A 24577-nucleotide genomic window follows, 5' to 3' on the forward strand; every position below is an offset into this window, starting at 1 on the left:
GGGGGCAGTGCGGGAGGGGAGGAAGAGGAGGAGGAGGAGGAGGACGAGCGGGAGCAGGAGGAGGGGGCGGAGGCCTCCCGGTGCTGCGGGCGGAGCGCGGGGATCCCCCTCCCCGGTGCCGGGGCCCGGGGGACGCCCCGGTGGGAGCCGCCGCCGCCGCCGCCGCGCAGCCGTGGCGTGGAACGGGCTGGCGGGTCTCGGCGGGCGGAGGGGAGAACACGGCTGCTCGGGGCCTCTTCCTCCGCGGAGAGGACCCTGGGGAAGGTCCAGCAGACCCCCACCTGGGGCACCCCGTGCTCTCCAGTCCCGTCACAGGGTGATCCTTGTCCCGCCTGGGCATCGCCATCACCCGCCGGCAGCCTGCGGTGCCGGCAACGGGAACGGGGCAGAAGCAACCTTTCAATGTCTGTAAATAAACCCATCATTGCGGCCTCGTTTCCCACTTTTGTTGACACAGTGGCCGGTGACATTCGTCCTTTTCACTTTTAAGGCTGAAATGACCGAGACATTCCAGGTGCGGGGTATGCCTGAAATGAGGGCGCTGAGGAACGCGATGGGAAATGGGGCCAGTGATGGACAAGTCATTAATGTCCCCACAGTGCCCTCAGGGCAGAGCACGGTCATCACCCACGTAAAATCAGCCCAAATTTCCCCTCTCCCGACGAGTTACTGGATAAAAGCCTTGTGCAGTCCCGGCTCCAGCAAAGCAAGGCACAGTGAGCCAGAAGGCTGGTAGCCAGCTGGCCACCACAGCGCTGGGCACTGAGGGATGCAGTGCACTGGTGTATGCGGTGCACGGGTGGGTGCGGTGCACAGGGAGAGGCGGCTGCAGCCTCGTGTGAGTGCCCGTGGCAGATAGAGGGGGGAGCCAAGCTCTTTCCTGATGCCCCCTGTCCGCCCCGGGCTGGCCCGTGCCCCTGAGCTGGAGCCCAAGGATGCCTCCACAGCCCCCAACTCCCTCTGCAGCCCCCAGGTCTCACCCAATTCCCAGCTCCAGGCTGGCCCCGCTGCAGGATCGGCGGGGTCTTCTCCTCTCCCCACCCCCACTTTCCAATCCAGGACATTTGGGTTGCCAGCACGGAACGCCGTCTAATCTGCCCTCTAATCCCGCGGCCGGGCGGCCGCCCGGGCCCTGAGCCGCCGCGGGGCTCCGGGGCTGGGGGCTGGGGCTCCGCACGCACCCGGGGGCCCCGAAGGGTCAGGGGCTTCCTTCACATCTGCCACCACCTGATAACAAATGAGGCTTCTCAACAAAGGTCCCTTTGTGCCCCACAGCTCCCTCCTGCTTGGCTCCCACACCCAGTCACCCAGCACAGACACGGGCCAGGGCAGCCTCTGCCCCGATGCCCTCACCGGGCACTGGGACCTCTGGGACCGGGACGGGACACGGGGCAGTGTGGGGTCAGCCGTGTGCACCAAAGCTGTCCCTCCTCCCCGGCCAACCCAGGCTTTGCAGGACTAGCTCCAGCCTGGCGTTCCTGCGGCTCCCTCGGGCTCTTGCCAAGTCGGGTTGGTCTTCGCAGAGCAGAAGAATGTGCAGTGAAATGTCCCCGTTCCTGCCTTGCACACGCCGAGCGAAACCAGCGCCCAGAACAGGCAGAGCCGCAGGCACGGGGGGTTTGGGATGGGCACCACAGGGAACAGGCACGTGGAAACACGACTGTGGGAGCTGGAGGCACCACCACCAGCAGAAGGGCTAGTCCCACTCTTGAGAACCCCACGCATTCCCACCCCACAGTTGCCTTTCCAATGGGAAAGAAGTGCAGTGGAGGCCCCTGCCTGGGCGCAGGAGGCAGGAGGGGTCTCGGAACACAGTGTGGGGGCAGAGCTGCAGCCCCTCCAGCACCAGCAGCATCTACGAAAATACTTTATTGTCGAGGAGGGCTCTGCACAGGAGGGGCATGCAGGGCTCTGCACAGGAGGGGCGTACAGGGCTCTGCACAGGAGGGGCGTGCAGGGCTCTGTACAGGACGGGCGTGCAGGGCTCTGTACAGGAGGGACGTGCAGGGCTCTGCACAGGAGGGGCATGCAGGGCTCTGCACAGGAGGGGCGTACAGGGCTCTGCACAGGAGGGGCGTACAGGGCTCTGCACAGGAGGGTCGTGCAGGGCTCTGCACAGGAGGGTCGTGCAGGGCTCTGCACAGGACGGGCGTGCAGGGCTCTGCACAGGAGGGGCATGCAGGGCTCTGCACAGGAGGGGCGTGCAGGGCTCTGCACAGGAGGGGCGTGCAGGGCTCTGCACAGAAGGGGCGTGCAGGGCTCTGCACAGGACGGGCGTGCAGGGCTCTGCACAGAAGGGACGTGCAGGGCTCTGCACAGGAGGGGCGTGCAGGGCTCTGCACAGGAGGGGCGTGCAGGGCTCTGCACAGGATGGGCGTGCAGGGCTCTGCACAGCGCCAGTGCCAGCAAACAGACACACGGTGGTGGCCCCCGAAGACCAGCCGGGGGCAGTGAGAGCTGGGGGGGTTGTAGCCCCTACATAGCCTTGGGGCGCCCATTGAGGCGGATGATGGCCCGGTAGTCCCGCACCAGGTCCCGCAGCTGGTCCAAGTAGGGGTTGACGTTCTCCTCCATCCACTCCTCCACCGTGTCTGGGAAGTAGACCCTCTCCATCTGGGCACGCAGGTCACGGACAAAGCTCTCCCAGTCCTCATGGAGCCTGGTGGGGGGAGAACAGGGGTCCAGTTCCATTCTCTGAGGGACCCACAGCTAAGCCTGGGAACCCTTCCAGCCCCGCGCAGGCACCCAGGGGGGCTCCCCGCCCCCAGCACCACGTACTTCAGCACCTTGCTGCCAAAGCTCTCCATGTTGCGGGGGTTCCCAAACTGCCGCTTCCGATGGTAGGGGCTGAACCAGCCCTTGATGGCACTGGGGAGGCATGAGGGAGTGGGGGGCACAGGGGCCACCAGGGGTAGGGAGCTGCACATCAGGCAGGTCCCCTCCCATGAAAAAACTCTCACGTTCCAGCCCCACAGACAAAGCCACCAATCCCGCTGCCACCCGCCACCGGTTACCTCTCCTCCTCCAGAGCCTTCAGGATGCTCTCCTTCAGGTGGCCATTAACCTGCTCCACCATGTGGTAGATCTCCACACCAGGGAACGCTCCACTGCCCTCGCTGGGGACAGGGAGGCCGAGGTGAGAGCCCAGCATGTGGGATGCACTGGGCTGGGAGAATCCCAGCACCCTGCATGGCTGGAGGGTGCTCACCCTTGCCCCAGAAGGGTCTGGTACTGGGGAATTTGGGTGAGCAACCCCCTGCTGCACTCCAGTGCATCCCTTCTGATGTAAATGGTGTGGCAATGCCATGGCCAGGCTGTGCCACGCACCAGGTGCTCTGCTCCAGCTGCACACTCTCCAAGCCCAGAACGTCCAGGACCTTTCTCTTTGCCTCTTCCGTGAAGCCCCCTGGAGAGGGCAAGGAGAGGGACAGAAGAGCTTGGGCCACCCCACCATTAGGCTCGTCCCTGGCTTCACCACACCCCCAAAACTGGGGGGGGCTGAAGCTCTTTCTCCCCTGCTCCCCATCTCCCCCCTGTCCCTTTCCTGGCAGGACAGGCTCTGGCAGGCGGTGGGAGATGGGTGTGAGCCTGGCTGTGGTGGCAGGGCTGGTGGCTCACCATTCACCAGGGTCTGCAGGCAGATGGCCAGTGAGGGAATGCTGACAGGCAGCAGCTCACAGAGCACCGAGTAGTGATCATACCTGCATGGTGGGGACAGCCATGCCATCGTCTCCTGTGCTGCTGCCAGTGCAGCAATGAGGGCACCAGGAGGCAGGGAGAGGGCCCACCATCCCTCACCTCTGCCAGCCGGTGAGCACAATGCCCTGGAAGCGCAGCGGGGTCAACCGTGGCACAGCCTGCATCACCTTCAGCCAGCTCAGGTGGTTTTTCAGGTGGTAGCTCAGGGGGGTCCAGGTCTGTGCCGGCCCCGTGGTGCCCTTGAAGGCACTGGCAAACCAAACCGACTCGAAGCCGCTCTCTGCATACTTGGTGAGGAACGGCTCTGCAGTGGGACAGGTGTGAGCCACCAGTGCCACTGTGCCTGGGAGGCTGTGGGGGGCTTATGGAGAAAACCCCCACCATGCCCAGCAGCCTGGCACATCACCTTACCAATCTGCTCAGCCTCAAAGTCAGGTGCATAGAACCACACCACGGGTGAGACGTGCTTCGCTATCCCAGACTCTGCAGGGAGAGCAGGACAGGGACACTGACACTGGTGCCAGCAGCAGGAAGATGCCTGGGGCTCTTCAGCCCATATTACCACAGGCCTAGGCATGGGCTCCTGCCAGCACCAGGCATGACATGTGCCAGGGCGGCCACGTGAACAGGCACTGCCAAGACACCCAGCTGAGGTGCCACCACTGCTGTCCCTGTCCCCTCACCCCGCAGGGCTCCCACGCTGATCTTCCTCAGCATGTCATCCCACATGAGCACCCGCAGCCCCCAGTACTGTGCAGTGAGGAAGCCCAACACCTCCTTGATGTGCTTCAGGTACATGGTCCCCACATCACCCTTGTTGCGGCTCATCCAGTTCTTGGAGTCCATCCCCTCTCCAAGATGGAAAACCTGGACTTGGGGGAAGGAGGATGCTCAGCAACGCTGGTGCGTGAGGCGAGGCCTGGGGGTCCCTGCACAGCTCAGTGCCCACCTCATCTGCACCAATGTGGATCCAGGTGGAGCGTCTGTGCTTCTCCATCACCTGTGCCAAGATGCTCTTGAGCAGGGCCAGCGTGTTGGGGACGTGGGGGTTGAAGCTGTTGGGGAAGCGCTCGACCTCCCGCAGGTGCTGGTACTTCTCGTGCTTGAGGATGAACTGCAGGGAGGAGCCATCAGGGGGGTTTCCAGAGGAACCCCCTGGGATTCAGGATGGGGAGCAGGACCAGGACTCGCTACCTCCACGTGGCCAAAGGTCTGCACCAGGGGAACCACCTCCAGCTTGTGTTGCTCCGCCAGATGCTGGATCCGCTCAATATCCTCCTCGCTGGGAGGGCAGGGACAGGCTCACCGGGGGTGCCAGGGCAGAGGGCAGAGCATGGGGCCACTTCCCCTTCTCCAACTCCTCCTCCTCTGGCACCCTGCCCATATGGCCCCAGCCACCCTACGTGTGTGGATTTTACCAAGGGGCACAAATATTGACCCAGCGGGGCAGGTGGCTGGTCTGCCAGTGGCACAGCCTGGCACTCTGACTGACCATGGTTATTGCAGGCACGGGGCCAGGTGGGTCACACCCAGCCCAGCACACCGAGATCCACTGGGGCCACCCCAACAGGCAGCTCAGCACACAGCCCTGCTCACCTGTAAGCGTACGGGGACCTGAGGATTTCCAGCTCCCCCTTGAAGGGGAACATGTCCTCGTACTCAATGAGGATGCCATTGGCTCCCAGCTGGGACAGGAAGGGGAACACCTGCAGGGTGGGCAGGGTGGGTTCAGCAGAGGGGACAGCATGGTTCTGGTGCCAGCAGGGACAGCCAGCAGGTTGACCCCCTCAGCATGTCCCTCCTTGGCACCTCCTCCCTGCCCCTGGGCATCCTCACCTGCTCCAGGTAGGAGACCCTGGGCGCAGCTCCCTTGAGGTCCAGGTGGACCAGTCTCATCTGGGTAGCACTGACATCCCTGAGGACCTGCTGCCCAGGCTCTTGCCTCGGGGCTGTTATCTTTGCTGCAGGGAGCTCCAGAATCTGGCTCTGGGGGATGACATCCTGGACGATGTCACCTGTGTCCCCCCAGAACCCGCTGTCCTTGCTGACATGCTTGTGCAGCTCCAGGGTAAAGCTGTATGAGTGGAGCAGGGATGAGGGTGACACAGGGCACCAGCTGATTCCCAGCACCAGGCACCTACCTGGGCACAACCCAGGGGCTTCCCACAGACTCCAAACCCCCAGGGTCCTGCTGTCACCTCACCTGTCACGGAAGAGGAACTTGATGCCAGCCAAGGCGACGAGGAGCAGCACGACAAGGCGCAGCAGGTTCAGGCGGTGGCTCCGCTGGAAGGCCATCTCTGGGGACACACACGGGGTCCAGCACCCCACGGCTGGCAGTGACCACAGGCTCCCCTGACCAGGGCAGCACGAGACCCACAGAAAGGTGGCATGGGGGGAACCCCTGATCCCCATCGGAGTGCGCAGCAGAGCCCCATGTCCCTCCTACCTCGTGTGCCCCAGCGTGGGGCCAGTGGCCAGATCCGCCTCTCCCTCTGCCCACAGTGGTGTGGCCGGTGCCAGAGCAAACAGGGTGGTGGCTGCAGGGCAGGTCCTTCACGGGGATCCCCTCCTGCCACCAGGTCACCCCCGAGACAGGGGCCGTGTCACAGGGCAGATGGATGAGGTGGCATCACAGGGTGGGCACAGCACAGCCCTGCTGATGGAGGAGAGGTTATTGGGGACCACCCAGGCACATGCCAGCACTGGGTTTTACCAAGGATGGCACCGGCACAGCTGTGGGCACTGGTGGGGTGAGGATGGCAGCCTGACCCCCTTTGGCATCCACAGGAGCCATGTGAGAAATCATGCTGTGTCCAGTCAAACCAGTGGTCCATCCCTGATGGGACACAGAACTGGCCATGTGGGCTGCAGGGATGAGCTCATGTCACAGAGAAGGAACAACTGAGATGAATAAATTTCATTCAACATCTTTTTTGCTAAACCGATTTTGAGAACTCCTGAGATGAGGAGTTCAATTTAGATGAAAGTGAACCCAAACCAGCCTCCATGGAGCAGGAGGTGGCAGTTGCCCCATCCCTGTCTCCCCTGGTCACGGCTCGAGGGGCAGCACAGAGATCCATATCCAATGGCACACGACAGCCCCAAACCCCAGACTGCCTGCAGTGTCTCAGACAGTGGCAGTGTGGCTGCAGCAGGAGATGCTCAGCCAGGCCAGACCCCAGTGGACACAGCACTGGGAATGCAGCTGTGACTGGGGGACCACTCCTGCGAGCCCCAGGAGCCACCAGCCTCTGCAGCCCCAACACAAACCCTGGAAAAACCCCACAGCCACCTCAGGCTCCTTGGTGCCCGTGTGCAGGATGGGGAGCAGGTGCCTGGTTTTGGGGGGCAGGCTGTTCCTGCACTCCCTTCCCTGCATGGAAAAGGTACCTCATGGCACTGCATCTATTGTGCTGCAGGGGACAAATCACTGCCCTGCCCAGCCCAGGATGCTCCTGGCAGCTCCAGCACAGCCCAGCAGGGATGTGCCAGCCTGGGGATGGCTGCCAGCCCGGGGATCACTCCTGGATGCACAGAAAGGCATGAAGGCAACATGGGCGGGGGGTCAGTGGCTCCATGGTGCAAGGCATGGGGAGCCCAGCACCCAGGAAGGCCATAAATACGCCAAGTGCTAATGTTGCTGTCATGGGAACACAGCGCCTGATCGGAACAGGGATAAATATTTAGACAGACACTGTCAGCTTGCCAGGATTCGGCGTTTTTCAAGCACGTTATCCTGTTTAAATAGAGCAGGTTCCCAGGCTCTGAGTGCCCTGGCACAGCCAGGGATCACGGTAGCAGGATGGGTGCTGGCTGGAGTGGGGGGGCAGCACCAAGGGGTGATGGGGGCAGCCAGGATGTCACATCCCTGTGCCATCGGGAGATCCCTTGGCAGCGCCGGCTCAGCTGATGGATGCGGCCCCTCTAACCCGACATCTCGCCGCTGGCACCCACTATATTTATTACCGTCGCATCTCCCGCTGCCAGCGCTTTGGGGACGGCGCTGGCACAGTCCCCGGGAGCCTCGGAAGAGCCCGCGCTCCCGAACCGGCCAGGCTGACTCAACGCCCCCAGGGGGGACGGGCTGAGGAGGGGCCGGACCCTCGCCCCCTCCCTCCCTGCCTGCACACAGCCCACGTGGGTTTGGCTGCCAGCTCCCAAAATTCAGCCCAGCTCCCAAAATCCAGCCCATCTACCCAGATCGAACCCAGCTCCCCCATCCAGCCCATCTCCTCAGATCTAGCCCAGCTCCCCACATCCAGCACAGCTTCCCAGATCCAGGACGCCCCTTCCACACCCCACCCAGCCCTGTGCGCTGTGGGGCACCACCGGCACCCTGCACACCTGACATAACCCACAACGCCCCACAACCAGGGCACCCCTTGGGCATTCCTGTGCCCTACGGCACCTCCAAGCTCTGCTCGGCAGCCCTGCATCCCTCCGAGCATCCCTGCATCCCTGTGAGCATCCCTGCATCCCGCCGAGCATCCCCGCATCCCTCCGAGCATCCCTGCATCCCTGTGAGCATCCCTGCATCCCCGTGAGCATCCCTGCATCCCGCCGAGCATCCCTGCATCCCTCCGAGCATCCCTGCATCCCACCGAGCATCCCTGCATCCCGCCGAACATCCCTGCAACCCTCCGAGCATCCCTGCATCCCTCCGAGCATCCCTGCATCCCGCCGAGCATCCCTGCATCCCTCCGAGCATCCCCGCATCCCTCCGAGCATCCCTGCATCCCGCCGAGCATCCCTGCATCCCTGTGAGCATCCCTGCATCCCTCCGAGCATCCCTGCATCCCTCCGAGCATCCCTGCATCCTTCCCAGGTGTTTCCGCATCCTCCCGTCGCGGGTGCCCACCGATGTCCCGGGCATCCCGCATGCCCCCGGCCTCCCAGCGGCCCGAGCATTCCGGCCCTTACCGGCAGGTGCGGGGCGGCCGCGGGCACCGCCGGGAGCGGGCACGGACGCGGGCACGGGCACGGCCGCATCCGCCGCCGCTCTTAAAGGGCCCGGTGCCGCCGGTGCAGCCGGAGAGGAGGGAGGGACGGGCCCCGCCGCCCGCCGTGCCCCGCGGGGACCGTGCCCGGCGCCCTGGGGCGACCCCCGCGCGGGGCAGCGCGGCACGAGGGGGGCCCGGGGCGGCTGCGAAGCGACCGGTGTGTGCCCGGTCTGGCCCGTGCCCGGTGCGTGCCCGGTGTGTTACCGGTGCGTGCCCGGTGTGTTACTGGTGCGTGCCCGGTGTGTTACCGGTGCGTGTCCCGTGCCCGGTGTGTACCAGTGTGTGTCCCACGTCCCATGTCCCATTCAAATATTCCATGTTTCATACCCCACACCCCACATCCCACCCCCACATCCCACCCCCATTCCCGCTCTCTCCCATCACTGCGCCCCCTGGCGCGGGCTCTGCCACCGCTCTGGTCCCCCCCCCGCCGTGCCCCGTGGTCTCACCTCCCCACCCCCCCTCCCACCGCCCATGGAACGTCCCGCCGCGCCGCTCCCGCGCATGCGCGCTCCTCCAGACGCGGCGCGTCTGCGCATGCGCAAGGCCGGGACCGGGGAGGACCGGGGAGAACCGGGGCGGGCGGGGCGGTCACCGGAACCGGCGGGAGCGGCGTGAGGCCTGCTCGGTGTGAGGCACAGCCCGTTGGTGCTGGGGGCCCGCCCGGCGTGAGGCCTGCTCGGTGTGAGGCACAGCCCGTTGGTGCTGGGGGCCCGCCCGGCGTGAGGCCTGCTCGGTGTGAGGCACAGCCCGTTGGTGCTGGGGGCCCGCCCGGCGTGAGGCCTGCTCGGTGTGAAGCACAGCCCGTCGGTGCTGGGGGCCCGCCCGGCGTGAGGCCTGCTCGGTGCGAGGCCTGCTCGGTGCGAGGCCTACTCGGTGCGAGGCACACCTTCCGGTGTTGGGGGTCCTATCCGGTGTGAGGCCCGCTCGGTGCGAGGCCTGCTCGGTGTGTCGCACAGCCCGTGTCCCGGGTTCTGTGTGCGGACGGCCCGGGCGGGCCGCGGCGGCCGCGCCATGAACGCCGCGCAGGGCACGGTGGGCAGCGACCCCGTGATCCTCGCCACGGCCGGCTACGACCACACGGTGCGGTTCTGGCAGGCGCACAGCGGCATCTGCACCCGCACGGTGCAGCATCAGGACTCCGTATCCTTCCCGGGACGCTCGGGGGGCGCGGGGAGCCCCCGCCCGGGGCCGCGGCACAGGCTCCGTTCCGACCTTAACGCGCCCGCCCGCAGCAGGTGAACGCGCTGGAGATCACGCCGGACCGGAGCATGATCGCGGCCGCAGGTGAGCAGCCCCGTCCCGCGGGGCGCGGCGGAGGCGGCGGGCACGGCGCCCACCCCCTGCCCGCCGCCTGCAGGGTACCAGCACATCCGCATGTACGACCTCAACTCCAACAACCCCAACCCCGTCATCAACTACGACGGCGTGAGCAAGAACATCACGTCCGTGGGGTTCCACGAGGACGGGCGCTGGATGTACACGGGGGGCGAGGACTGCATGGCCCGCATCTGGGACCTCAGGTGGGCACGGGCCGCTCCGCCCCGCGGGCGCTGCGGGGCTGGGGCCGCGCCCCCAAACACGCCCCTTCCTCCCTGTCTGCCCCAGGTCCCGCAACCTCCAGTGCCAGCGCATTTTCCAGGTCAACGCTCCCATCAACTGTGTGTGCTTGCACCCCAACCAGGTGAGCAAAGGGTGCCTTTGTGGTGTCCCAGCACAGAGTCCTGTGGAAGGGATCTGCCGGCCCATCTCATTCCAATTCCATGGGCAGGGACACCTCCCACCAGCCCAGGTTGCTCCAAGCCCTGTCCAGCCTGGCCTTGGACACTCCCAGGGCTGGGGCAGCCACAGCTGCTCTGGGCAACCTGTAGCTGAGGCTCCTCTGGGGGGGCTGCAGAGTTTGGGAGGGTGGCTGGGCTGGGCAGCCTTCCTGGTGGCACAGACCAGGCACACCAAGCTCTTGGTGGGAGTGCCTGGACAGGCACAGCTGCATTCCCCCACCCTGTCCATCCCTCCCTGGCAGAGCTGCTGTGCCAGGTGCTTTGGGTGGCACTGCTGGCAAGGAAAAGCATCTCGGGGCCCACAGCCATGATTGCCATCAGAGGTGGTTGAGATTCACCCGTGGGTTCAGCAGCTGTGGCTGAGCAGAGGGAGGGCTGGAATGAAGCTGAAGGGAATGTGGTGCATTAGCAGGGAAATCAATAGGGATGATTGGAGTGCTGATGACCCTGCTGGGCTGTGGGTTTGCCTGCAGACAGGGCAGTGCAAGCCTTTGGAAAATGCTGAGTAATGGAAATGTTCCTTTGCTTTTCATTTGGCAAAGGTTTGGTTTTGCAAATCAGGAACTTCAGACCAGATTTGAGATTATGTATTTGGACCAGACTTTACCCAAATGCTCCTGTAGTGTCAGTGCTGTGAGAATACTTTATGTTAAAACAAATACTGCTGGGAAATAATCACTGCTGGGAAATAATCACTGACCAAAGTGCTGCTGAGGTGCAGTGCTGGTTTGTGAGCAGAACGTGGTTAATTAGTCCAATTTGTTCAGGCAGCTCCACAGCTCTGCAGCTCCTCTGCAGAGTTGCTGGTCCAGTTATCCCAGAGATTCCTCAGGGCCTGGGTAAAGCTGTGATAGCTTAGGAATTGCACTTTACACCTGCTAAGAGGAGCTGAGGATTGAGGTGTCCAGGAAAGGCTTCTGTGCCATCAGATAAATGTATCAAGTGGTGTTTGTCTTCCTCAGAACAAGGCAGTGCTCCCAGGTACAGGATTAGCTGTGCCTGATGACCTGATCTCCTCTAGGGATTCTGCTGAAGTTGTGGGCAGTGCAGGGCTGTCGATAAGCCCTGCTCTGAGTGGAGAGACGCCAGCATTGTCTTCTGCTCTGAGCATGGGATCAGGGCCAGGGCTCTGCCCTTCAGCTGGCTCTTGTCCTTCCCCTGAGAGTGGGGGGGAGAGAGGAGAACCCACTCCAGGCTGTGTTTTTCAGGTATCTCTGCACTCTTGAGTGCTTCAGTTGTTCACTGGCCAACCTGCATCTTAATGCCTCCTCTCAGATGTGCTGAAAATCGCTTGGCTGCTGTGGATTTTGTTTGGAATTCAGGCAGCTGTTGTGTGCTCTGGGGTTTAGAAAATTAACCAACACTTCTGGGAAGGGAAACAGCCTTTGCAGGGTGTAATGGCAGTCAGGGCTTGGCTTGTTCCCTGTGCAGCCAGTGTGTGGAACAGCCCTGTGCTGGGGAAAAAGGAGGCAGAGCAGGACCCTGATGCTTAAAATCAAAGCAGGGCTCCATGTGGTGCTCGAGGGGCACGATCAGGGTGTTGGCTCAGGGCTGCTGCCCACGGATTGCTCGGGGAGACACAACTGCTGTTCCCTTGCAGGCTGAGCTGATCGTGGGCGACCAGAGCGGTGCCATCCACATCTGGGACCTGAAGACTGACCACAACGAGCAGCTCATCCCAGAGCCCGAAGTGTCCGTGAATTCCGTGCACATTGACCCCGATGCCAGTTACATGGCGGCTGTCAACAGCTCGGTGAGCTCCGGGGACCGGCCGAGCCTCCCGCGGGCCCTGGCGGGACAGGGAGAACCAGCCTGGGTCTGGGTGGGCACCTGCCAGCCCGGCCTCAGATCCCACTGTGCCCACAGGGAAACTGCTACGTGTGGAACCTGACGGGCGGCATCGGCGAGGAGGTGACGCAGCTCATCCCCAAGACCAAGATCCCGGCGCACAATCGCTACGCCCTGCAGTGCAAGTTCAGCCCCGACTCCACGTGAGTGTGTCTGGCCCTCTCCTCCTTCCCATGGGAGATGTGATCCTTCCAGGCAGGCAGAGGCCAGCTGTGCCCCCAGCTGTGCCCCCAGCTGTGCCCCCAGCTGTGGCTGGTGCTGGCTGCACACTGCAGGTCCCCAGGGAGCAGGCAGGGGATGTGCCACAACAGGGTTGCTCTCAGTGATATCCCACTCCTGCTCCCTGAGCCCAGCCAGGTTTGCAGCCATGAGCTGTTCCTGCAGCTGGGATCCCATGGCTGATCTCCAGGAGCAAAGTGCAGGCTCCTTCATGGAGCCTGTTTAGCTGGGATCTCATAAAGCAGACAACACAGGTGCAAGGAGATGGGACTGCAATGAAGGCAGGTCTCCAGCCATCACTGGCCTGGGCCCACGGTACTGAGAGGCCTGTAGGTGCACAGCATGACTGACAAGGTTACCCTCCCTTGTCTCCTCTTTGCAGGCTCTTGGCTACCTGTTCTGCAGATCAGACGTGCAAGATCTGGAGGACTTCAAACTTCTCTCTGATGACAGAGCTGAGCATTAAGAGCAACAACCCTGGGGAAACATCTCGGGGCTGGATGTGGGACTGTGCCTTCTCTGGGGACTCCCAGTACATTGTCACAGGTGGGGCACCTGGAGTGTGCCAAGGCCCTGCACCAGCACAGGGCTGACCAGTTCCTCTGGCTGGGACATTGCCAGGCCCTGGGGCACAGGTGTGGGTGAGGTGGGAGCACCCAGGCTCACAACCCCAGCACATTCTACTGACTCCCTGGAGCATTTTGCCTGTGCTGCCATAGACACCTGTCTAAACCGGAGAGGGGATCTCCAGGTGTGCAGTTGATCTCACCTGGGATCAGTGCTGCTCACAGTGTGCAGTGTGTCTGTCCCTTCAAAACACACCTGTGGGCATTTCCACAGTCACTGCTCTCTGAAATAATGAAAATCCCCGTTAATACAGAAATGCACTGAGCTGCTCTGCCTTGCTGGTCATCACCAGCCCTAAGGACGGTGGCGAGTGAAGCAAGAGGAAACTATTTCTAATAATAATAATCAAAGAAGAAGTTTAAAAAGGTAATGCCATAAATCCCAACTCCTCTTTTCACTCTCTGTTTCAGCCTCCTCTGATAACCTGGCCAGACTTTGGTGTGTGGAGACAGGAGAGATCAAGAGGGAGTACAGTGGCCACCAGAAAGCCGTGGTCTGCCTTGCCTTCAACGACAGCGTGTTGGGATAATGGGCACACGTGGGAAGGGAAGGAGCTCTGTGTGTTTCCCTTGCCTTGCCGTGACAGGGACCCTCTCCACAGCCAGGACACACACTGTGCCCATCCCCTCTCCGATGGAGAGGGCTTTGGCTCTGGCAGAAGCAGCTGCCTGTGGTGAGACCAGGCTTCAGCTCTGAGCAGGACATTGCTGAAATTTGTGTGGCCTCTAAGGGAGGGAATGGGAGAGGCAGACATGATCCCACTGCAGGGAGATGGCTACAGTTCAGCTGGAGCTGAATGCCCTGTGGCATCAGCTGCTGGCAGTTTGGTATGTTCTTGTACCCCGAAGTAGGAAAAAATAAAAGCCTTTCTAAGTGATGAAAGAGGCTGAACAAAGAGGAAAGGCAGCTCTTGTCTTTGTTTGCAAGCCCTTTATTCAAAGTGTTTCAGGAAGTGACTTGGAGTGGTGCTCTCCTAAAGCCAACCACCCCAACAAGTGTGACAGCCTTGTGTTGGACAGGGCACAGAGCCCCAGAGCACCAGCTACTCCCTGGGGCTCCTCTAGGCCTGGGGCTCCTAATTCCTATGGACGTGGCAGCCCTGGAGCAGAGCTGCAGGGAGTGCCTGTGCTGACAGAGCTGAGCACAGCCCTCTTGTTTCTCTAAACCCTCCTGATGTGCAGCACAGTCCTGGTGGCTCTGGGGATGGTGTGGTGTTTACCTTCCTTGTGGAAATCTGGAGGCTTTTCAGGAATGCAGTTCAAGTATGTGGGGCAGCAAGAGGGTGTCCACAGCTGCAGCACTTTTACTCAGGGAGGTAATAGAAGCAGATAGAGACACAGATGTTGCTTGGGAAGCAGATGTCAATGCACAGGTAGATGAGGCGCTGCTTCCCCGGACCTGCCAACAAGCAAGGACAGGAGCAGGTGAGAGGAATGCTCTGATCCTGCAGCTCTGAGTCCCTGGGGAGCCAAGCAAGTGGAAAGCCTCAGGGAATGACGTTTCTCATTAAAGCTGGAGCAAGACAGAGCAGACTGATGGCTCAGCAGGCTGCTTTTGGTGAGGGTGAAGGTGACAAGGATTAAGGCAGCAGGTGTCCCAGGGGACAGCTCCCCGTGGTGGCTGTGCTGCCCAGGTGGGCACTCAGAGCTCATTGCAGCCAGGGCTGTGGCTGCTGGCAGGGTGTGGGTACGAGCCAGCACTCAGGGATGGTGAACAATGGTTGAATTTTGCACTAGAGGTCATCTGTCCCTGTCCTGGGCCTTGGCAGCCTGTCCTGGGATGCATCAGCTTTTGTGCAGCAGAGTCTGATCCTCTTAGAGGTGCTAGAAAAGCTTGTGCTTCTCTCTGTCAAGGGAACCGTGCCACTTACCCTGCCCCCTGCGGACCCAGAAGATGGAGGAGTGCTCACACAGGCTCTGCACAGCCTCCCCCAGCCTGCTGGGGTTCACCTCTTGCCCTGCCACGATGCCCAGGAACTCCCGGTAGTACTTGGTCTGGTTGTTGTGCCTTGGCAGCTGCTCGGCCTGAAAGAAACATCCCTGCTAAATCCTCTGGGTGGGAGCGAGGTGAGGCCAAGGAGCCCCCAAGGAAATGGAGAACAGGTGGCAGAGGCACAAAAAATGGGGCTTTCTGTCTTCTGGAAACAGATCCTGCACCTGCCCGTGCATCCATTGGTACTTTGTTCTGAGGGTCTGTAGATGTGGTTTACTCCAACCTTCTTCCCCATGAATTGGTAACAAACCCCCTTTGTTCTCCCCTCCCCAGATTCTTGAGCAGGTAACAGGATCCATGGGATGGGTCCTGTGGGAGCCCTGCTATTCACCTCCATGGGACTCAGCCCCTGCCTGACCCACAGCTGGGCTGTTCCCACAGGAGTGGGGTATGGACAAACCCAGGAACTGCAGCTCTGAGCTCACTCAGAGCCCACCCTGCTGGGCACCTGTGCCAGCCCTGCCAGCAGGCACTGCACAGAATGGGGGGCTGACACCTCCTCCTGGCTGGGAGAGCCCCTGCCCTCATCCAGCCACGCCTGGGGTGCTGGTGGGGGGAGTCACCACTGCCAATGCACACGGGAAGGGGCCGTCAGTGAGCCAGAACCCCGTGCAGAGCCCAGGCCATGCCCCACCCCTGCAGCTGCCCCAGGAACGGCCACAGCAGCTGCTCACCCTCTGCTCAGACGTGTTGAGAGCTGTCTGCAGGTCCCAGGGCTCCATCCTCCTCAGGTAGCACGTGCTCTGCTCCAGTGGCTTGTAGCACACATAGCCCTGCCAGACAGACGTGCCCCTCAGAGCGGGCAGGACACACACCCACAGCTGTCTGAGGAGCCCCAGGCACGGACGTTCTTCCTTTCCTCTGCCTTGTCTTTCCTGGCTAACCATGCAGAGAAAGGCACCAAGCAGGAGCTGGTGGATGTTTTTCCTGGCCTACCCCTCTTGTTCCCACCCCAGCAGCCCGGGCTCCTCTGAGCTCTGCCCCAGTGAGGCAGTAATTCCCTCTGGCACTCACGTTCCTGCTGTCATACAGCACCACGGCGCTGAGGTTGCTCTGCGAGGTGACATAGTAGGTGACAGTGCTCCTGGACTTGTCCACCAAGGCTGTCTGGTTCCTCAGTGGGCCCTGCTGGCCCTGCAGGGTCAGTCGGACGAGCTGGGAGCCAGCCTGGCACAGGGAGCAGGAAGGCAGCACCCACCAGTAGCATCTCCCACCAGCAGCATCTCCCACCAGCAGCATCTCCCATCAGCATCCCCACCCGCACCCTGTGCTGGTCCCTGCTGCTTGTCTGAAGGATTTCAGAAGGCAGAGAAGGACATTCTGCCCCACAGGAAGGATGATCTGTGACAGTCTGCTCTCCATCCTGCAGGGCTGGGGAGAGGCACCTGTGCTCCTTGTGCCAAAGGCACCAGGTGCTGGAGGAAAGGCCCAGGGAACTCCCAGCCTCTGCCACAGCCCTGCCTGCAGCCTGTTGGCACCTTCCTGCCTCATCCAGGGATGGGATCCAGCCAAACCCAGCCCTGAGCTCAGACTGCTCATCCCTCCTGGGAACTGCTTCCCACACTACTTCAGGCTGTGGGTAGGAGGAGGTTTCCTGCCTGGATTGGGATTCCTTACCTGGGCAGAGCTGGGGGACAAGCTGAGAACCCCCACGACACTGATGCCAACAACTGCAAAAAATAACAAGGCAATGGACAGGGAGATCCAGAAGGTCCTGGAGGGAGCTGGGAATCGCGCTGTGGCCCTCCTGTCCTGGGAGCCGGGCAAAGGAAGGAGGAACAGGAGTTACAATCAACCCTTTGCCAGTTCTTCAAACATGCTTGCTGCTCATGACACAAATATTTGTGGAAAGTGGTTGCAGTGCAGAACTGCCAAACCATCACAGCACCTGGAATAACGGAGCTTTTCTCCCACAGTGCTGGACTTGCAGATCCCACATCCCAGTAACCAGCACTGCCACAGCCAGGGAAGCTGCAACCCCCCCGGGGCAGGGCTGGAGCAGCAGCTTTCCACACACAGGGAACAACAAACTCCATTATTTTGGTTTCCAGCAGAAGTGCCCAGAGGAGCCATCAGCATTGGAATCAGACCCCACTGTGGAGAGATCCTGCTCCCTGTGTTTGCTCGTGTCACATTTTCTTGCTAAGTTGTTCTCCATGAGACCAAGCTGAAGAGCTCTGCAGTCCTGTGACACTTCTATTGGCTCTATTAATTTAATGCTTATGTTAAAGCAATTAAATTAAACTTCATGGTCCATAATGGGATTTTTACAAAGCAGAAAATATGCTTTCAATAATCCCAAACACAGACCACGCTTAAAAAATTAACTTGTTTCTCAGTTCTCTGAAGGATGGAGAAATTCAATCCATGCCCAGACTAGATGAGCTCCAACTGCACGAGCTCATCCAGCACTGGGGCAGTTATAGGTCTTGAGTGGAAATAGGGAACTTCCAGATTATTCCCACAGAAAAGCAGCGAGTTAAAACTGCACATATCTGAAATCCTATTGATTCCAACACAGCAGAGCCCCAGCCCTGCAGTAACTGGCAGGTTTTTCCATAGCTAATGGAATTCCCTCAGGTGGGAAAAGAGCAAATAGGGAAGTCCAGCAGCTCCCAGCCCTCAGCAGGTCACAGCTCACACTCATCCTGAGCGGCTCAGCTACATCAGGCCAGGGTTCCTCTGACCTGTTACCTGACAGGTTTGTCCTGTGTTAAGTCCAGACATTCCCAGCCATTCCAGCCAACAGCCAGCTGAACTGGGGATGCTGGGAATGAACAAAACCTTATCAGGATCCACAGGAATGGTGGGATCTCAGCCCCTTCAGAGGGGTATCAGGCAAGCACAGCGCAGGGGCTCTGTCTGTGATAGAATCATGGAGCCCTGGGATAGTTTGGGTTGGAAGGGACTTCAAAGCCCACCAGTTCCATGCCCTGCTATGGGCTGACACACATTCCACTATCCCACGCTGCTCCAAGCCCCATCCAAACTGGCCTTGGACACTTCCAGGGATGGACCAGCCACAGCTTCTCTGGGCAGCCTGTGCCTCACAGGTTATTCCTTCCCAATATCCCATCTAACCCTGCCCCCTGGCAGTTTGAAGCCATTTCCTCTTGTCCTGTCATGCCCTTGTCCAAGGTCAAGTCCCAGAGGAAGGACAGAGCCAGCCTTTGCCTGGGAGCTGCTGGGAACAGGGGTACTCACAGCAGGGGCAGCAGGGCCGGCGCTGTCCCCACCCTCCATCCTCCTCTTCAGGCAAGGACCAGGCTGCTGCTGCTCTGCCCCCTGCCCACGGACAGACTGGGCATCATCCCGGCCCCAGGCACACCTGGGAAACCTGAACGTGCACCCAGGACACATAAATACCTGTCCCTCACAGCCAAAGGGCTTCCTGGGCGGGGGAAACCTTAGAGCTGCAGCTGTGCTGGGAGCGGAGCCGAGCTCTGCTGTCAGTTCCCCTTCCTGCTCCCCCTGCGCCAGGGCAGGAGCCACAATCGGGGCCTTTGTGTGGCCCCGGGGCTGGCAGGGCCCAGGTGAGGCTCACTGAGAGATCAAGTGGCAGGGGACAGTGGCAGCTGCCCTTGGCAGTGGCTGTTTCCCCATTTCAACATGAACTCTGTGCTGCTGGAGCTCCATGGGCTGCAGCCCCGGGTTGATCTCGCTGGGCCACAAGCCTTGGCTGCACAGACACACCTGTGCCACCTGCAGAGCTCACTGAGAGCCCAGGACAGGGTCCTGTCACAGTGTCACCATCACCACCAGTGCTGCACTCACACTGTCCCCTGTCCTGCACTGAGAAACACCCCAGGGAACAGCACTCCCAGTCACAGCCCATGAGCAGCACAGACATAACTGGGGTATGAGGCAAGGAAAAGCTCAGAATTCCTTCATGTCGTGTCTCTCCAGGGAAAATGCAGCTTCTGGACATTTTCCCATCAAGCATGACCCAGGGCTGACCAAACTGGCTGAAGGGAGCCCACAGAAAAGGACAGGGACTTTGGACAAGGGATGGGGGACAGGACAAGGGGGAATGGCCTCCCACTGCCAGGGGGCAGGTTAGATGGGATACTGGGAAGGAATCCTTCCCTGGGAGGGTGGGCAGGCCCTGGCACAGGTGCCCAGAGATGCTGTGGCTGCCCCAGCCCTGGGAGTGTCCAAGGCCAGGCTGGACAGGGCTTGGAGCAGCCTGGGCTGGTGGGAGGTGTCCCTGCCCATGGCAGGGGTGGGATTGTGTGATGTTAAGGGTCTCTTTCAAACTGCATCTCTAAGTCCAGGATTCCCCCTGCACAGCTGCACCAGAGCTCGGGGGGACGAGAGCACAAAATGAGAGAACACGAGGAGAGCAGGTTTGAGGGTTTAATGGGAATTCAAGTAGAGGATTAAAAAGCGATTGGAAGTCGATCCAGTTTTGAAGCAGGACAGACATTGCCACCAGCACATTCCAGCATCCCTGAGGCCAGGCAGGCAATGGCTCCCTCAGCCAGAGAACCCTCAGCAGGACAGAGCTGCCTGAGGGAGGCTGGACACCTCTCCTGGCCTTTTCCTGACATATCCTGACAGTAAAAGCACCAGAGACAGGGACTGAATCCAAAGACACACCATTACATTGGGCACAATGTGCAGTGAATCCATAATGTCCATTTCCATCTTACCCAGATCAAGGGTGGGTTTTACCTTGGTGATTTCACACAGTCCTTCCAGCTGAGACGGGAGCAGGGCAGAGATCACCCCCAATTCCCTTCCATAATTCCAAATTACAAACAGACACCGTTTTATAGGATCAACCAACACCTGGAATCTCAAGACCCTCTGGACAGCAGGGTTATTGCTGTACAAACAAGGTGACAGGTACCAAGCAGGCAATGGCATCAGCACTGCCAGAGCTGGACAGCAGGACAGGAAGGAAAAACCAGTGCTAGAACTGAATTGTAGATACCGGAATCTAAGGAATAACAGCATGTTATTTGCATATATAATTTTTAATTAATTCTATACCACAAAAGCTTTTGCTGTGGGTTCAGCCAGCACAAACCCCCACCCCACGGCAGAGTACCAACCCCAGCTGGAGATCACACTGGAACCATCCCTGAGCAAGCCAGTGCCCCCCACATGCCCCACCGTGCCCGGCCCCCGCCGGCACACACGGAAGATCAGAACCCCAGGGTGGGAAGGAAGCACGAGCCATTGTCACACCCAGAGCCCCTGGGGAAAGCTGCCCTGGGCCCCACATCCCTCCAGGGACTGAGCAGGAACTGGGAGTCTGCAGCTAAAGCCAAGGCAGGCGGCTGTGCTGGTGCTGAAGGAAGTACAGGAAGTCGGCACAGGCCAATCCAGGTATTTCTGGGAAGCAGGAGGAGTGAAGGACAGTCCTATGTGGCTACAGACTCTGCAAAAGGGTAGGAGAATTACATCTACTGTCATCAGTAAGTACATTCCTCTCATCCTCCCTCCTGGGAAACAAGATATATTATCATAGATTCTGCTTAAAATGATAATTTAAATATACTCTAATCTGTCTTTAGGCTCAGGGAGTGCCTGTGTGTATTATGTGCTTTACACACACCTGACCTTGGACAGACAGTGTGCAACAGCCACGGTTTGGATTTGTGAGGGATCATCCCAGCCTGCATCACAGGTGCAATTTGCAGGAGATTAATCTGTTTCTGTGGCCTGACACGGGGCTGTGCCTCTGAGCAGGGCCCCAGGGGGGTAAAAGAATCATCCCCAGGGCAAACACCAGCTCCATCAGTGTTTCCAAACACCATCACAGTTCCTGCACATCCTGAGCACCATTTCCCTGAACAAACCAGGCTGAGCCACGGCCCAGCCTGGCCACAACACAGCCCTTCTCCTCAGATCCAGCAGCTCCACTTCCCCAGCCCAGCCCAGAGGACGCTGTGCTGTGGAGCATCACTAACACTGGACAGATGTGTCTGTAACCAAACCCAGCCCCAGGCTGCCAGCCCTGGGCGCCACGGGAACGCCCCTTCGCTCCAAAGTGCATTTCAAGACTGAGCTGTAAACAGAATCACACGGGGAGGACAGAGGGGTGACAAGCTAAGGGGTGCTGACTCCGGGGAGTCCCAGTGGGTGTGTCGGTGCCGCGGGGTGGTCCCGGGCCCCCCAGCAGCGCTGCCCGTCACTGCCCCAGCGCGGGCAGCAGGTCGGCGATGCTGTCGACGTAGTAATCGGGCACGAGGCTGCGCCGCGCGGGGCACTCGCTGTCCAGGTGGGCGCGCACCTCGTCCAGCGCCGTGACCCCGGTGAGGGTGAGCAGCGTGGTCAGCCCGCAGCTGTTCCCCAGCAGGATGTCGGTGTCCAGCCGGTCCCCCACCATGATGGTGCGCGCCGGGTCCACCTCGAACTCGCTGGCCACGCAGTCGAACATGAACCGGTTGGGTTTGCCCACGATGAAAGCCTCGCGCTGCGCCGCCGTCTCCACGGCCTTCACCAGGCAGCCCGTCCCTGGGGATGGCAGGGCAGGGTCAGGGGGCACAGAGACACACGGGGGATGGCAGGGCAGGGTCAGGGGGCACAGAGACACACGGGGGATGGCAGGATGGGGCAGCACACAGTGCCACACTGGGGGATGGCAGGGTCAGGGGGGCACACAGAGCCACACGGGGGATGGCACGGCAGGGTCAGGGGGCACAGAGGCACACGGGGGATGGCAGGGTCAGGGGGCACAGAGCCACACGGGGGATGGCACGGCAGGGTCAGGGGGCACAGAGCCACACGGGGGATGGCAGGGCAGGGTCAGGGGGCACACAGTGCCACACTGGGGATGGCACGGCAGGGTCGGGGGGCACAGAGACACACTGGGGATGGCAGGGTCAGGGGGCACAGAGTGCCACACGGGGGATGGCAGGATGGGGCAGCACACAGTGCCACACGGGGGATGGCAGGGCAGGGTCAGGGGGCACAGAGACACACGGGGGATGGCACGGCAGGGTCGGGGGGCACAGAGACACACTGGGGATGGCAGGGTCAGGGGGCACAGAGTGCCACACGGGGGATGGCAGGATGGGGCAGCACACAGTGCCACACGGGGGATGGCAGGGCAGGGTCAGGGGGCACAGAGACACACGGGGGATGGCAGGGTGGGGCAGCACACAGAGCCACACTGGGGGATGGCAGGGTCAGGGGGCACAGAGACACACGGGGGATGGCAGGGCAGGGTCAGGGGGCACAGAGACACACGGGGGATGGCAGGGTCAGGGGGCACAGAGACACACGGGGGATGGCAGGGCAGGGTCAGGGGGCACAGTGCCACACGGGGGATGGCAGGGCAGGGTCAGGGGGCACACAGAGCCACACTGGGGATGGCAGGGCAGGGTCAGGGGGCACACAGAGCCACACGGGGGATGGCAGGATAGGGGGGCACACAGAGACACACGGGGGATGGCAGGGAAGGGTCAGGGGGCACACAGTGCCACACGGGGGATGGCAGGAAAGGGTCAGGGGGCACAGAGACACACGGGGGATGGCAGGGCAGGGTCAGGGGGCACAGAGACACAGTGGGGATGGCAGGGCAGGGTCAGGGGGCACAGAGACACAGTGGGGATGGCAGGGCAGGGTCAGGGGGCACAGAGACACAGTGGGGATGGCAGGGCAGGGTCAGGGGGCACAGAGTGCCACACGGGGGATGGCAGGATGGGGCAGCACACAGAGCCACACAGGGGATGGCAGGGAAGGGTCAGGGGGCACACAGTGCCACACTGGGGATGGCAGGGTCAGGGGGCACAGAGTGCCACACGGGGGATGGCAGGATGGGGGGGCACAGAGTGCCACAGTGGGGATGGCAGGGCAGGGTCAGGGGGCACAGAGAGCCATACGGGGGATGGCAGGGCAGGGTCAGGGGGCACAGAGAGCCATACGGGGGATGGCAGGGCAGGGTCAGGGGGCACAGAGCCACACGGGGGATGGCACGGCAGGGTCAGGGGGCACACAGTGCCACACTGGGGATGGCAGAGAAGGGCATCACACAGTGCCACACTGGGGATGGCAGGATGGGGCAGCCTCAGTGCCACACTGGGGAGAGCAGGGCAGGGTCAGAGGAGCACAGCCCTCAGTGCACACACAAGCCCAGGACAAACCCACTCAGGGCTTCAGGAGCACAACCCCTTGGGGTTACAGGCAGAGGGACAGGCCAGTCCCAGCAGAGGCAGCACAAAGCCTGCCAGGAAGCTGGAACTCTGTCCCACACCGTTATTCCCTGGGTAAAGGATCAACATGGATTCCGTCTCTTTCAGGGGTGCTGTGAGGCAAAGTCCAGGCTCTGGCACGCCCTGGCTGCCACACAGAATCCCAGAATAGCCTGGGCTGGAAGAGACTTCTGGCCATCATCCAGAGCAGGGTCACCAGGAGCGGGTGACACAGGACCCCAGGTGGGGCTGCAACGTCTCCAGAGGGGGAGACTCCACAGCCTCCTGGGCAGCTGTTCCAGAGCTCTGCCACCCCCGTGGAAAGAAGCCCTTCCTCATGCTGAGGTGGAACTTCCTGATTTCAGCGCCACACTCAGCAAGCAGACCCGCCGCGCCCGGGCCCACCCCCGCCCCCCCGCCCCGCGCACCGGGGATGGCGGCGCCGCCCTCGAGGGGCAGGCGGTGGTCGCGGTTGGTGCCGACGAGCAGACAGTCGGGGTAGCGCAGGAGGTAACGCAGCGCCTGGCACAGCTTCGCGTAGCTGAAGTGCTCGTCGAAGCCCACGAGCACGGCGCGCACGGCGGGGTCCAGCGGCGCCTGGGCCCAGTCGGCGGGCGCGGGGCCGGGCAGGGCGGCGGGGCCGGTGCCCCGGTGCGGCACCCCCGCGGCCTCCAGCTCGGCGGCGAGCGCGGGCCCGCCCAGCACGTAGGCGGCGGCGCCGGGCGGCAGCGCCTGGCGCAGGTAGCGGGCGGCGCAGAAGGCCGAGCCGAAGATGTGCCGGGGCTCGGCGGGAGGGAATCCGAGGCGCCGCAGCTTCTCGGTGTAGGCCGCGCGCGTCCGCCCGCTGTTATTGGTCACGTAGCACAGCCGCTTGCCCGCCGCCGCCAGCCGGCCCAGCGCCTCCGCCGCGCCGCTCACCGCCGCCTCGCCGCGCCACAGCACGCCGTCGCAGTCGAACAGCAGCGTGTCGGCGTTGGCGAGCACGGCCCGCGCCGCCTCCCCCTCCAGCCGCCGGCAGCGCCGCGGGGCCGTGACCGCGTCCGCCATGGCCGCCCGCCCGCCCGGCGCGCCTCCCGGCCCCGCCGCCTGGCCCCGCCCCCCGGCCTCCCCATTGGCCGCCCCGTCGCCTGGGCCCGCCCCCCGGCCTTTCCATTGGCCGGACGCCGCGCGAACCGCGTTCCCATTGGGTGGTGGGGCGGCGACCACGCCCACCGAGCCGGTAGCCGGCGCCCCGCCCGCAGGGCCCCGTCCTGTGCTCCCATTG

At 61.9% G+C, this 24577-nt stretch overlaps 4 protein-coding genes across 7 annotated transcripts; 1 reads left to right on the top strand and 3 right to left on the bottom strand.

Annotated features, from left to right (window-relative positions):
• Window positions 1-2298: 2298 nt before the first annotated feature.
• Window positions 2299-8709, bottom strand: LOC139679397 (hexosaminidase D-like). Of its 4 annotated transcripts, none has more exons than XM_071571128.1 (15): window positions 8623-8709; window positions 6149-6358; window positions 5903-5999; window positions 5536-5773; window positions 5296-5405; window positions 4894-4981; window positions 4649-4813; window positions 4383-4566; window positions 4111-4182; window positions 3799-4003; window positions 3619-3701; window positions 3328-3406; window positions 3015-3116; window positions 2779-2868; window positions 2299-2659 (listed from the first exon to the last, which is right to left on the bottom strand). In XM_071571128.1, the coding sequence occupies exons 3-15, from the start codon at window positions 5995-5997 to the stop codon at window positions 2476-2478; spliced, it is 1695 nt and encodes a 564-aa protein (XP_071427229.1). In that variant the 5' UTR covers window positions 5998-5999; window positions 6149-6358; window positions 8623-8709; the 3' UTR covers window positions 2299-2475. The 4 variants fall into 4 exon arrangements, with proteins under 4 accessions (XP_071427229.1, XP_071427230.1, XP_071427231.1 ...); XM_071571129.1 differs by having other exon boundaries at window positions 5903-6054; XM_071571130.1 differs by having other exon boundaries at window positions 6149-6355; window positions 8623-8644.
• Window positions 8710-9247: 538 nt separating this feature from the next.
• On the top strand, window positions 9248-14207 carry MLST8 (MTOR associated protein, LST8 homolog). The gene is made up of 8 exons (XM_071570858.1): window positions 9248-9845; window positions 9938-9989; window positions 10063-10225; window positions 10311-10386; window positions 12084-12236; window positions 12350-12474; window positions 12933-13096; window positions 13588-14207. The coding sequence occupies exons 1-8, from the start codon at window positions 9717-9719 to the stop codon at window positions 13704-13706; spliced, it is 981 nt and encodes a 326-aa protein (XP_071426959.1). The 5' UTR covers window positions 9248-9716; the 3' UTR covers window positions 13707-14207.
• Window positions 14208-14461: 254 nt separating this feature from the next.
• Window positions 14462-18412, bottom strand: BRICD5 (BRICHOS domain containing 5). Its single transcript, XM_071570803.1, has 6 exons — window positions 18374-18412; window positions 16787-16921; window positions 16184-16336; window positions 15844-15942; window positions 15048-15201; window positions 14462-14575 (listed from the first exon to the last, which is right to left on the bottom strand). The coding sequence occupies exons 1-6, from the start codon at window positions 18410-18412 to the stop codon at window positions 14481-14483; spliced, it is 675 nt and encodes a 224-aa protein (XP_071426904.1). The 3' UTR covers window positions 14462-14480.
• Window positions 18413-19511: 1099 nt separating this feature from the next.
• Window positions 19512-24390, bottom strand: PGP (phosphoglycolate phosphatase). The gene is made up of 2 exons (XM_071571400.1): window positions 23742-24390; window positions 19512-21634 (listed from the first exon to the last, which is right to left on the bottom strand). Exons 1-2 carry the CDS (start codon window positions 24358-24360, stop codon window positions 21309-21311), a joined length of 945 nt encoding a protein of 314 aa, XP_071427501.1. The 5' UTR covers window positions 24361-24390; the 3' UTR covers window positions 19512-21308.
• Between the last annotated feature and the right edge of the window lie 187 nt (window positions 24391-24577).

Source organism: Pithys albifrons, chromosome 16, assembly GCF_047495875.1.
Source record: "Pithys albifrons albifrons isolate INPA30051 chromosome 16, PitAlb_v1, whole genome shotgun sequence".
NCBI classification, from domain to species: domain Eukaryota; kingdom Metazoa; phylum Chordata; class Aves; order Passeriformes; family Thamnophilidae; genus Pithys; species Pithys albifrons.

What these genes read in the sequence shown, in the direction of transcription:
- BRICD5 (XM_071570803.1), bottom strand. Translation starts at nt 18,412, where the DNA reads ATGGAGGGTGGGGACAGCGCCGGCCCTGCTGCCCCTGCT. An exon ending in CCGGCCCTGCTGCCCCTGCT is followed by an intron (nt 16,922 to 18,373) that starts GTGAGTACCCCT and finishes CCCGGCTCCCAG; the next exon opens with GACAGGAGGGCCACAGCGCG. An exon ending in TGTCCCCCAGCTCTGCCCAG is followed by an intron (nt 16,337 to 16,786) that starts GTAAGGAATCCC and finishes TCCCTGTGCCAG; the next exon opens with GCTGGCTCCCAGCTCGTCCG.
- MLST8 (XM_071570858.1), top strand. Translation starts at nt 9,717, where the DNA reads ATGAACGCCGCGCAGGGCACGGTGGGCAGCGACCCCGTGATCCTCGCC. An exon ending in GCCCGCATCTGGGACCTCAG is followed by an intron (nt 10,226 to 10,310) that starts GTGGGCACGGGC and finishes TGTCTGCCCCAG; the next exon opens with GTCCCGCAACCTCCAGTGCC. An exon ending in AAGTTCAGCCCCGACTCCAC is followed by an intron (nt 12,475 to 12,932) that starts GTGAGTGTGTCT and finishes TCCTCTTTGCAG; the next exon opens with GCTCTTGGCTACCTGTTCTG.
- PGP (XM_071571400.1), bottom strand. Translation starts at nt 24,360, where the DNA reads ATGGCGGACGCGGTCACGGCCCCGCGGCGCTGCCGGCGGCTGGAGGGG. An exon ending in GGGCGGCGCCGCCATCCCCG is followed by an intron (nt 21,635 to 23,741) that starts GTGCGCGGGGCG and finishes TGCCATCCCCAG; the next exon opens with GGACGGGCTGCCTGGTGAAG.
- LOC139679397 (XM_071571128.1), bottom strand. Translation starts at nt 5,997, where the DNA reads ATGGCCTTCCAGCGGAGCCACCGCCTGAACCTGCTGCGCCTTGTCGTG. An exon ending in GGGTCTCCTACCTGGAGCAG is followed by an intron (nt 5,406 to 5,535) that starts GTGAGGATGCCC and finishes CCCACCCTGCAG; the next exon opens with GTGTTCCCCTTCCTGTCCCA. An exon ending in AAGGCTCTGGAGGAGGAGAG is followed by an intron (nt 2,869 to 3,014) that starts GTAACCGGTGGC and finishes ATGCCTCCCCAG; the next exon opens with TGCCATCAAGGGCTGGTTCA.